This window comes from Asparagus officinalis, chromosome 1 (genome assembly GCF_001876935.1).
Source record: "Asparagus officinalis chromosome 1, Aspof.V1, whole genome shotgun sequence".
Classification (NCBI taxonomy): domain Eukaryota; kingdom Viridiplantae; phylum Streptophyta; class Magnoliopsida; order Asparagales; family Asparagaceae; genus Asparagus; species Asparagus officinalis.
In genome coordinates this window covers 13,281,311-13,293,805 of record NC_033794.1, presented here as the reverse complement: position 1 = coordinate 13,293,805, position 12,495 = coordinate 13,281,311, and the positions used below count along the sequence as shown (strand labels likewise).

Below are 12,495 nucleotides of genomic sequence, written 5' to 3'. Positions count from 1 at the left end.
TGAGGTCTCTGTAAACTGTCTTCAACTTTGAACATTAAAAAAAAACATAACATTGTTAACTGTGATTATCATATGTTTAATACAGTAATGTTGAAAGGGGTTTTCAGAGAACTTCAAAACCTAAGGTTTGTTTGAAAGTTTCAAAGTTATCAGGGGCTTATTTGAGAAACACCCAAAGGTAACGCGGTTTTATGAAATTTATACACAATATTGTTACACGAGTGACCCCTGAGTTAGCGCTATCACTTTCTTTTTTCTTTTGCCTAAGGGGCAGTTTGGTTGGTATTTTTTGCTCTTGTAAAGCTGTCAAAACTAACAAAAGCTGTCAGTTTTGACAGCTTTACTTGCAAAAACGCCCAAAAATAAACATTTTTGCAAGTAAAGCTGCCAAAATTGACAGCTTTTGTCAGTTTTGACAGCTTTACAAGGGCAAAAAATGCTAACCAAACGGCCCCTAAAACAGAGTTCTGGTTGGATGCTGATTAGGATTAGAACCAGGATAGGATTGGGATAATAGCAGTGATGTGGCATTCAATAATTAAAGTAAATAGATATTGACATGTAAATATATCGTTGCGTTTTGTGAAAAGTAAACATATTTAGACATGAATAATCTCCTACAAATTATGTAAGAAAGGAAAATTTTAAATTGAGTAATTTAATTAAATCATAGAGATATTTAAAAAATGATTACAGATCAATATTCAAAAGCTTGGGGCTATTATTATATTATATTTTTCAGTTGAACTGTTCTAATTCGTGATGTAACTTTCAGGTTGAACTAGGGATATAAGACATGCAAATAATCCCTAGTTGAATTTATCCATATATTTACATTTACATTTTGAAAACAAGTCAATATCAATCTTTCTGTCAGGCAATATCATAACTCGTATTTGAACTTGTATTTACATATTGAGAAAAAATCAACTAAATTATTATCACTATATTCACTATAGTATTGTTCAGCAAAGGGTTAAGGAGGCTTAACCCTTTCTTAACCTATCAAACATAAAAAATCTATGCAAGAATTAAAATGGATTAACCCTCCTCCATATTTTCTAACCACGAAAAATACATAAGGGTTAAAATAAACCTTCTAAATGGGTTAAAATGAGTTAAGCCTTCCAAATAAGGGGTTTACTACTACTCAGAATTAAAAGATGACCTCTCTATTTATAAATTACTACTCCTCCTATTGAAGAGGATTAATGGAGTGTTAGTCAATTGGGACATTTTCATGCAAAATGGGATAGTTGTTAAAGTGGAATAATTTTTTGCTAGTAGGATGTTTTAGTGAGATAAATAGAAACAATTTTGTAAAATGGGATATTTTGATAAAATAACGTGGGATAAATTTTTATAATCATGAGATATATATTTATGCATTTTGAATATATATAAATACTATTTATGTATTTTAAACTTACTATTATTGATTGATAATTGCTTACAAGAATGTTCTTTATTATTAAATAACTTATGGTTAGACTATAAGATATTGACAATTATTATTATAATAATGGTCTAATGATGGTGATAACCATAATAGGAAAGAAGTAAATAAAAAATATAAATAACAAAATAAATATGAGTTCTAGTTTTTTTACCACCTAGTTCCAAGCTAAAACTTGGAATAATTTAAGAGACTAGAACTCTCAATTTTTTATAAAAAAATAAAAAAATAGGATAATTTTGTACCATTATCCCAAGTCTAGTTTTGTTAGAGTTCTACTTGACTGACACTGTAAAATTTTGTTCTAGTTTTAGTTCTATGTGACTAGGGGGGTTAGCCACCTAGAACTTAAAATTGAAACTAGGATAATTTGTGGGATAAATTTTTAAGGTGTTAGTCACATAGAACTAAAACCAGAATAAAATTTTACAGTGTTAGACAAGTAGACCTCTAACAAAACTAGAATTGAGATAATGATACAAAATTATTCTATTTTTTTATTTTTCTATAAAAAAAATAAGAGTTCTAGTCTCTCAAATTATTCCAAGTTTTAGCTTGGAACTAGGTCATATTAATTTTTTTATTTTTTATTTTGTATATTTATTTTTTCCCTTTACTTCTTTCCTATTATAGTTATCACCATCATTAGACCATCACTATAATAATAATTGTCAATATCTTATAGTCTAACTAAAAGTTATTTAATAATAAAGAACATTATTGTAAGCAATTATCAATCAATAATAGTAAGTTTAAAATACATAAATAGAATTTATATATTCAAAATGCATAAATATATATTTCATGATTATTAAAAAAATCCCACATTATTTTATCAAAATATCCCGCTTCACAAAATTATTCATATTTATCCCACTAAAATATCCCACTAACGAAAATTAATTCCACTTTAACAATTATCTCATTTTGCATAAAAATGTCCCAATTGACTAACACCTCTAACACCTTAAAAATTTATCCCACATATTATCCCAGTTCCAATTTTAAGTTCTAGCGCCTCATTTGGTACGTGGGAATGAAGTCAAGTGAGAATGGAATGGAAGAATGAACGGAATGGAATGTATGCAAGAATGGTCATTCTCATTCTCTTGTTTGGGTGCGTTTGTATAATAAAGCTAGAAAAAAATCTAATTCTCATTCCCATGTTTGGTATCACTAGTTCACAAGTGAGAATGGAATCTCATTTTCTAATAATGCCCTTATAACAACATAGTTTTTCAATAAGATAAAAATAAACATTAATGATAGTAACTAAACAAAAAATATTTATGCATATGTTATATTAATCTAGGTGTGTGTTATGCTAATGCGCATGCTATCGATCATGTGTATGTTTCGTTTATATTTTTTAAACAATTCTCACTATTTCTGCATATGTTATATTAATCTAGGTATGTGTTATAATAATGCCCTTATACCTCTATATATAGTCTAGACATGATATGATTTTGATCATTTTAATATTTTGGCCAATTTCTCAGCGAGAGTTTCCTCTTTTCATAAATATTAGGTCAAATATTTTTCAATCAAAAGTTAGATTTATTGTTGTGCATGAACCACAATCAAACATGTACGCAATGGGTATATATAGTTTTCTATGGTGGGAAAACAATAGCAAAAGTTAAAAAAAAATATAATATGCTGGTGAAAATAACAGACTTTAAACATTGGTGAATAACCAAAAAAATTTGATTGACCAAAAAAAAAATATCGACATGAAAGAATTTCAATCGGCAAATAATATATAGTTTCAGTTGTATCTGTTTTTATATTAAATTGTGTTGCTCCTATGTTGAGCAATTGTGATATAATATGCTAATGAATATGTACCACTAGTTTTAATATGCCACTGAAATATGTACCACTAGTTTTAATCCCTACCCCGTAAAAAAATTCCTATTGTTTGAATATAATTAGTAGCTGAGAGAAAATGAGAATACGTAGTCAAAAGCCATGATTTTTAAATTGATTCTTATTATTAATAGAGGTATAATTGAAAAAAACCTAACTAATTTGATTCTCCCATTGAATGAAAATGATCATTCCCTATCTTCTCACTTGGAATGCACATTCCCAAAAAAAGTGGGAATGATCATTCTAACATCTAAAAACAAGTTTTGTTTGGTATGAGTGAATGGGAAGTGAGAATGACATTCCATTCCACCCCATTTCCGTGTACCAAACGGGACCTAGGTGACTAACCCCCACCCCCAAAAGAAAATCTTTCTATAAAAAAAAATATTCAAAATTTTTTATTATTTTTAAACACTAAAAATGATCATAAAGAGTAAACTAAATCTTAATTAACAGCTTAACAATTTAATGCTTCAAGTTATCAAACCGACTCGATAAGGCACAAAAATAAACAGAAGTCTCTTCTTTTAGATCGATCTATTCCTTCTCATGCAAGAATCATCATCGTCCATTGCGTCATCCGGCGACTGAAGGTCTCAGATCTCAAGCGGAACCAGACAACGGATTGTCCACAAGATGTAAGCGTTGAGTTCCTCCCTCTGATTTCTTTTTGAGCTAGGGTTTTAAGAATAATTGAAGGTGGGTATCGGATTTAGGGTTCTTGATGTTTTTTGGGGGTTTATTTGATAGATCGATCTGGGGATAAAGAAAGCAGATAACAATGAGGAAGGTTTGAAGTAAGTATTATAGTTTCCTTGAATATTTCAAGCTTTTCTTGATTTTGTATTGTTTTGATTGAAAGTGTTTTGTGGATTTAGGTTTTTGTGGTGGTTTATTTGATGGATTGACTTGGTGAGCTGGTTGTTTTTCAGTATTGGATGAAGTTGTGTATGATGAAAATACCAATGATTTTAGGGCTAGAGTTTATTTAGATAATTAGATCAATATTTTTTTTGAGAATTGAGGTTAACAGTGAATTAATAAACTACAGTTCAAGTTTGTTGCTTTCAGTTGGCTGAGCACTGTTACACATTGATAGAATTTAATATATTAATCTTTGTTATATTCATGCGGCATCACTGCAATTCTGTAGAAGTGATTTGATGATGTCTTAGTATTGTATTGGTCTATTTTTGTGCAGATTGAATACTTTAAAGAAGTCTTTGCCTATAGCTAATCCTGAGGGCTCAAATGAACTAGGGAACATTGCTATCCGATTTGAGGAGATAATATATACTGCTGCCACTGATCAGGTACATCCTTTTGCAAGCTGTATATGATTTTGTTGCCACTTTTTAGTTGAAGAGGGTATTATGGATAGGACTTTTTGCTACACGCTTTTAAATTCAGAAGGAATATAAATTCCCCTAAGGGGCTGTTTGGTTGGTTTCCTAAAAACCAAAAAAAGGAAATCGGTACAAGGAAATCAATAAAATAATATTTTTATCCATTTTCATCCCTAAAACTCACCCACAACATCCAATAAAATATTATTTTTATCCTCCAACTCATCTTATTTCATCTCCTTTCTTACCTTTAAAAATAAACCAAACACAAGATATGTGTCACATCATCCAACTCATCACATCTCATCTTATCCCATTTTTAAAAATCACACACATCATCCAATAATATTGTGACAACTCATCTCATCTCATTAAACCTTCATTTCCATCCATTTCCTCAAAAAAAAAAAAAATAAGAAATTGATTTCCTTAAGTATGTGTCACATCATCCAATAATATACCTCCAACTCATCTCATCTCATCTATTTTCTTATTTTTAAAAATAAACCAAACACAAACAACCTCAAAACATCATCCAATAATATACCTCCAATTCATTTCCTTATTTTTTTAACCAACCAAACAACCTCAAAACAAGTTTTTTAAAAAAATCACTCACATCATCCAATAATAAGGTGACAACTCATCTCATCTCATCTCCTATTCTATAATTTCCTTCTTTTTTAACCCAACCAAACAACATCAAAACAATTATTATAGGAAATAAGTTTTCTATTCTTTAATTTCCAAGTTTTTTTTGCGAAACGAACGGACCCTAACCAGATATGCAAAATTGTCTGTGTTTCAATAGCACCCTTTGCATTTTATGAACACTCACTGCGATCTTAATGAAATTTGGCTATAGAAATATCATACTTTTATGTGCGTGAAGCATAGTTTTTGGTGATGAGCTAATTTGGATACATGGCGTTTTTGCCGTTTTCGTTTTTTTTTCAAAAAAAACAATGAAACGTGTTTGGCAATCGGAGCGATTTTTTGACTTGACCCTTTACAAAATCCAAAAAATAAACGCTTTTCTTAAAACACCAAAAAAGTATTTTGAGATTCTATTTTTTCATCTAAGCCCACCCCGTTCGCATCGCCCGGGTTTCTTTCACGCTGTCCGCCGCCACGCCACCACCTGTCCTGAGGCCTGCCACCGGGCCTCCCGCGTGTCGCATCCGTCGTCGCTCCCTTTTTTCATCTAAGCCGATTCACCGTCGGCTTCGTCCGCGTGCCGGCGCGTGGGTCGTTGGCCCACAGCCGCGCACGGCATCGCACCCGGGAGACCGCACCGCTGCTGTAGGGGGGGGGCCCCGCCTGTCGCCACCCGCGCTGCGGGCGTCCGTCTGCCGTCGCTGCCACCGTGCTCGTCGCCCGTTCTCGTGCTTCGTGCGCCGTGCCGCCGCCCGCGCACCCCGCGCGCCAGCCCGCTCCCCGCCACTGCCGTCCCGCCACACGACGTCGGCTGCCCCGGGTGCGGTCGCCGTCGCGCCGCCACCGCCGCAGTCGCCTGCCGCCCGACGCCGCCGCCACCGGCGGCCCGCCGACCGACATCCGCAACCCGACTTCTGCGTGGTCGTCTGCCCGTCGCCAGGTGTCGGTCGCGGCATCATCGGTCGCCGCGACCGCCGGCCAATCCGCGCATAGTGGCCGTCGCCTGACCCGTCGGTGGCTTGCTCGCCGGCTCGCGCCGCCCGCGCACGACCGCGCCCCTTTCCGCCGCCACCGCCGGTCACGCCGCCGGTGGCCCGAATCGCCGCGTGGCGTCGCCCTTTCCGCCGCCGCTATATAAATAATAACTATAAATGGTGTTAACAAGTTTGAAAAATAAACACAATGGTATGGTGTTTTTTAAAAAAACACTACAAAAAGAAACACTTTGGTTACCAAACATTAATTATTACTAGCCGGTGACACATCAGAAGTGTTGTTACATCACTGTGGTAGAGTCCTTTTGCAGAGTGCGAGAGTTATCACATTAAATACCGCTCGCACTAACCTATGGTCTATTATTCACCAAAAAAATGGTGGCATCATGCATGTGTATGGCACAGACACAACTGTATAAAAATTACTAGTTGGCGACTACAAGTTAAAAAGAATGAAAATTGTTCTCCCCTGTTCCATGTAAGTGTTTAATGCCCACATATTGAATACCTATTTATGTAATAAAATATGATTGATTATGTTGACCCTGATATACAGAGTACTGACTTTATTCTACTTCTAATATATAATCATTGATAGTGTCAATCTAATGGCTTAGCAGGTGTGGCTTAGCAGGTTTCTAAGAAGGAACAAAATATATATATTTAATAGAACTTTTGGTAAATGTAAAGATGATAAGTTATTAGACATACTCTATAGTATCTGCAATCTGTGGGAAAGAGATAAGAGCCTGAACCTGAAGACAACCAACTAGATATGTCATACACCTAACTTCTAGATGATCGATGGAGACAATTTCTAGTCTTTCAAGCAGAAGTAAACATTGGGAAAAGAAATTGTGCATCATTTAACAAAAATACACCTCAGTAAAATAATTAAGTTGCACTAGTTCTAGTTAGAACTATGGATCACATATTTTTCTGTATGAAGCCTTAGCGGTTTCATGGAATTGAAGACCTTGGAGTTGTCCAGCCTAATGTTTTAAATATCGGCTGATAAACTGATATTATCGCCGATTTATCGGTTTTGGGGTCTTCCGCTATGATAAGTTTGATTCTAAATCGGTTATCATTTTTTGGATGTTTATTGCCGATAATGCGACAATAAGGTGAGTTATCAGCCCAAAAATTGGAATTATCAGTTTTTGGTTTGAGTTTTGATTTCGGGCAATGAGCACCTATTCAATGCACTTTAAACCCGACCCGACCCAACTTTCTATCATTGGTTAGTGATGCTAAACATAATTATTTACATTTTGGTATGTTTATATTTCATTAAGTATGGTTAGATTACATTTTAGAATATTATATTATGTATATCACCGTATATCACCATCCGGTGATGTCACTCCGATAAATACTACTTGTCCCTGATACATCCCCGATATCTGCTATCCAATATGGATTTTACCGTCCGATAAATCCCCAATAACCGATAATTAAAACCTTGGTTTAGCCCCAGTCATATGGTCTACTTTTTTAACTGAGGAGCTCCAGTTTCACATGGAAATGATGGTCTTCTGGTTCACAATATTCTAGTACAAAGAAATTGGTGAATTGGGGTTTCTTCTCATAGTTAACTTCCGGACTCATAGAGTTGGTGTTAGACCCTAAGGTCGCTATGAAAGAACCCTAGGGGGAGGTGAATAGGATTTATGCTAATCTAATCCGATTTTATACCAATTTAAAACTTATTAACAAATATTTCTTGCAAGATGATATACAATTACTTATGAGCAAGAATATGCAATATGAACAAAGGTGATATATCCTATTTCTTGCAAGATGATATACAATTACTTATGAGCAAGAATATGCAATATGAACAAAGGTGATATATCCTAACAATGAGATATACTATATGATGTACTTATGAGCAAGAATATGCAATATGAACAAAGGTGATATATCCTAACAATGAGATATACTATATGATGTACGTAAGGATGTATAAACTATCACAAGGGTGAAACAAACAAGATGCAATAGGCTATAAGATGAACAGTTATAAGTGCGCCAATGAAAACCAAACACGATATATGTTCACGAGGTTCGGACCTTCCGTCCTACGTCGCCGCTCCCCACTCTCGAGAATCCACTACACAACCCGGTTTGGAAGCCGGAATTTTTCTACACACTCGGTTTTCTAGCTAACCGAAAATTTTACACACTCGGTTATCAAGTCAACCGACAACTCTCACAAATCCTCACAATGTACATACACAAGCAACAATCTTAAGTGTTGGTCCTCACGTATCGACTCCCTCAAGTGCTCGGAATTATCACCTCTCACTAGACCACTGATGTCACTCCTCTCGGTATCGACTCCGTCCTCACCACACACTCCTCTCGGTGTACAAGTGTATTACAAAGTAAACTTCATAAATTAAGCACAACAAATGATTGTTCTCTAAACAAGGTGAGAACTCAATTAGGCTCAACTCAATGTTACTATCTCTCACAACCCCAAATATATTATGAATGCAAGTACAATAAGCTCAAGTGGGTGTGTGTAACAATGAGATTAATCAAATCTAAACTCAATATAAAACTACTTTAATAAGATGATAATCAAATAAATAAATATAAAGCTAGAAAAGAGTTTAGAAAACTTCTCAATAGATGACAAGAGATGGAGGGAGAATAGTTGATTGCTCAAACTCCAATAGATGATCTCCTCAAGCTCTTGTAGAATTGAATTCACAAACTCAAACTCTTAATTGCTTAAAAGCTTCTTAAACAAACTTAAACCAAACTTAAACCAAACTTAAACCCTTGTTTTAAAACTCTTTTAAACTTGTTTAAAACATTTTATTAGTTAATTAAAATAGTTAATGTAAAGGGGTATATATAGGCTTGAAGAAACCAGCCCAAGAATCCAACAAAATCCAATAAAAACATTAAAATAAACAAATCTGAAAACTAGCCGTTACTGTGCAACGGCTCTCTGATAAGTCGACTTATGAGTCGACTCATGAGTCGACTTATGAGTCGACTAATGGGTCGGCTTATATGAGTCAATTCAGCAGAAGAAAAATCACAACTCCGCTGCACTTCGTGAGTCGACTAATGAGTCGACTAAACATGCACAGACCTGAAGTGCATAGAAAAACTCAACTTTAAACTGGGTTTAAAAATATCAAATAAATTCTAAAAATTATGAAGCTTTGGGAGATGATTGTAGACATGATAATAAACATGCTACAAAAACTGATTTTCAAAAAGGACCTCCCAAATGAGAAATATCATTGTAGACATGATAATAAACATGCTACAAAAACTGATTTTCAAAAAGGACCTCCCAAATGAGAAATATCATTATTTTACAAAATAGTCCAAAACATGAAAATGTGAACACATGAGTTTTGACATTTTAGCTTAACCATGTTTTGAAACATTACAAAATGATTTTGTAGACTTAATAAAAGATGTATATGATTATTGTTAAGTCTATAAACCAAGAAAACAATATTTCATCAGCTGGACATCAGCAAAGACCTGTTGCACCACTTCAACCACATCCAGTTGTTACTAGCACACCTGGAATTTCAGCATCACCTTTGCTAGCAGATTGCACCAGTCAAGACAGGAACCAGGCTAATGTACCAGCAACATCTGAAACAAGTACAACAGAACAGCCTATGGATCGCCTAATTAAAGTGGTTAGTGAATTTTTTTAGTTTACTTCATTTTTTAATTCCTAGGTATTTTATCAGGAGCCTGTGGTAGTCATGTTGAGTTTCTGATTGTTTAAAATTCAATGAGCAGTTTGTTTCCAAATGTGCTCACTCATTTTCTTTGTAATGCCACTGCATTAACATGATACATAATGGTGATATTGAAACGACATTAGTTTATAGCCAGTTTGGTTACCTCTATGGCTCTATGTTAGAAGCTTCGGCTTTAGCCAATTAGGCTTCTCTTTTCACTTATTAGTGTATTGATGCAGGACGATCCATGCGATGTGATTATGATTTATTATAATCTTTCCTTTATTGGTAGGATTTTATTTTATTCTATGTAATCTTCTTTTTAGTTAGGATTTCTTTAGGAGTTGATTTTGAGATCTCTTTCTACTTTGGTTAGGATTTTATTTGATTGCATCTTTTAATTTTGTTAGGTTTTGATTTGATTAGGATTTTGGTTAGGATTTTATGTGATTGCATCTTTTAATTTTGTTAGGTTTTGATGTGATTAGGATTTTGATTTGCTTGCCGAACTGTTTAGATGCTCTTTTTTTCTATAAATAAGAGATGTAATCCTCTTTGAGGTCTATGAGGAATAGACATTAATTAATAAAACTATTGAGTTATGAGAATTCTCTCTGAGATGTTCTTGACATGTGATTTGCGCTTTGGGGTGTGAAGTCCGCTTTGGGGTGTGGAGCCCTTAGATGTGAGGCCTCTATGTGTGAAGCCTAGTTATTATCAAAATCCTCTCTTTTCAATTTTATTTCTCAATCAATCCCTTCAAAAGAATCCCCAGATCCAAACCAAACCAAAATACCTGAAGAAACCCTAATACCTCAAAACCGGAGTACTGTCTAGAGGTAAACAGTAACCTTTGCACTGTTCATCACTTAACAGTAACGTTTAGTGTTCATCATGGATTACAATAGCGTTCCGTCATGCGGTCGACGATTTCTCGCCTCTAGATCGAAGCTCTCGCGTCGTTCCCCATCAGTAATTGTCAGGAATTTATTGGCTTTGTACTAATTTGTCTTTCATTATACGTGACATCTGATACCTGGTATACACCCTATACACCCTAGCACACAGTATAATTAATTTAGCTGTTGTTGCTGATAAGAAGAAAAGTCCGGAGTACCTCTTACTCTGAGTAGCTGTCAGTTCTTCTTGTTTCAATCCGCTCGTAGTCATTGCATGTAATTATCTAATTCTATGTAAACATTTTTCAGGCACAGTCAGTGACACCGGATACCCTTAGCTCATCTGTTAATGATATTGGATCCATTGTAAGTATGATTGACCGAATGGCAGGTTCAGCACCTACCAATGGTTCGAGAGCTGCTGCTGGTGAAGATTTGGTTGCAATGACAAAATGCCATCTGCAAGCGAGAAACGTCATGTCAAAAGACGGTGGTGCTACTAGAAAGAAAATGAAGCGCCACACAGTTGCAATGCCCTTAAATGATATTTCTTCACCTGGAAGCGATGATGACAGCTTTAAGCAATTGCATGATTTTGAATCATCAGAGCTAGAGTCTTCTGCGACATCTCGTATTAAGAGGTTAAGATCTGAGGTATGATTTCCTCCCAATTCATTCAATGGCTTTATCAGATGTTCTAGGGAATTAAAGTCTCTATTATAACTTATACTATTCCTTTTACCCTTCATGATTTCCTGAGATATTGAGATAAGTGCATATTCTTTCATTACCAGCTGTGGCCTTATGTCTCAAGTTTACTGTTATATACTCCATAAATCAATTGCAATTCCTTATTTTTTGCATTACTACTGTGATAGCATGAGGTTCATACCACATATATTTTCTTCTATGTGTCAGCTGCATTAGCTGATAGGATATACTTTTGTGACTAATCTGAAAATCTTAAGTTTAGGGACTGCTGTCAATTTTTTGGAGGGCCTTGTATCTAAAATCCTAGTTATTAAGAGTGGTATAGGAGCCATCGTCGTATGTTTTATTTTGATCATTTTTAAACCTTTTCGTGATATTTTGTGTAGTCACCAATGAATACAATTTAGAATTCATGGCTCATTGGTCCAGAGATATCAATTGCTTAAGATGATTTTATGGACTTGACACACTGCTCTGCAGGTCAACCATAGATTACTGGAAGAGATATGGAAGATAAATCAAAAGCTGATTGATACAGTGCTTGAGATGAGTGAAAACAATGAGGGTGAAGAAGGAATTATGGTTAAATTTTCTTACACCGCTATTGCCCTCAGTCCAGGCTTGAAAGCACAGCTTGCATGTACACAGACGGTAAATTTCAAATAGATAAAGGAACTCCCAGTAGTTGCTTTGATTTGTATAAACCATTGACTTTGGCTTATTTTCATTACAGTCCCCCATCATGCATCTGAGATTACTGGTTCCTGCCAATTATCCAGAATGCTCACCAGTCCTTTTAGACAAGCTTCCAGATTACCCCAGGTCAGT

At 35.1% G+C, this 12,495-nt stretch overlaps 1 protein-coding gene across 6 annotated transcripts in view; it reads left to right on the top strand.

The window, feature by feature from the left end:
* The window catches only part of LOC109850731 (mediator of RNA polymerase II transcription subunit 15a-like), a 10,184-nt gene continuing 1,496 nt past the window's right edge, over positions 3,808-12,495 (top strand). The window contains exons 1-7 of one of the 6 annotated variants that reach the window (XM_020420820.1): positions 3,808-3,969; positions 4,082-4,128; positions 4,533-4,644; positions 9,918-10,009; positions 11,266-11,610; positions 12,148-12,318; positions 12,401-12,489. In XM_020420820.1, the coding sequence (XP_020276409.1) occupies positions 9,989-10,009; positions 11,266-11,610; positions 12,148-12,318; positions 12,401-12,489 (626 nt within the window). In that variant the 5' untranslated portion in view covers positions 3,808-3,969; positions 4,082-4,128; positions 4,533-4,644; positions 9,918-9,988. Of the gene's footprint in view, positions 3,970-4,047; positions 4,129-4,532; positions 4,645-9,827; positions 10,010-11,265; positions 11,611-12,147; positions 12,319-12,400; positions 12,490-12,495 lie in introns of all 6 variants that reach the window. The other 5 variants (XM_020420800.1, XM_020420806.1, XM_020420833.1 and 2 more) reach the window with 5 other exon arrangements.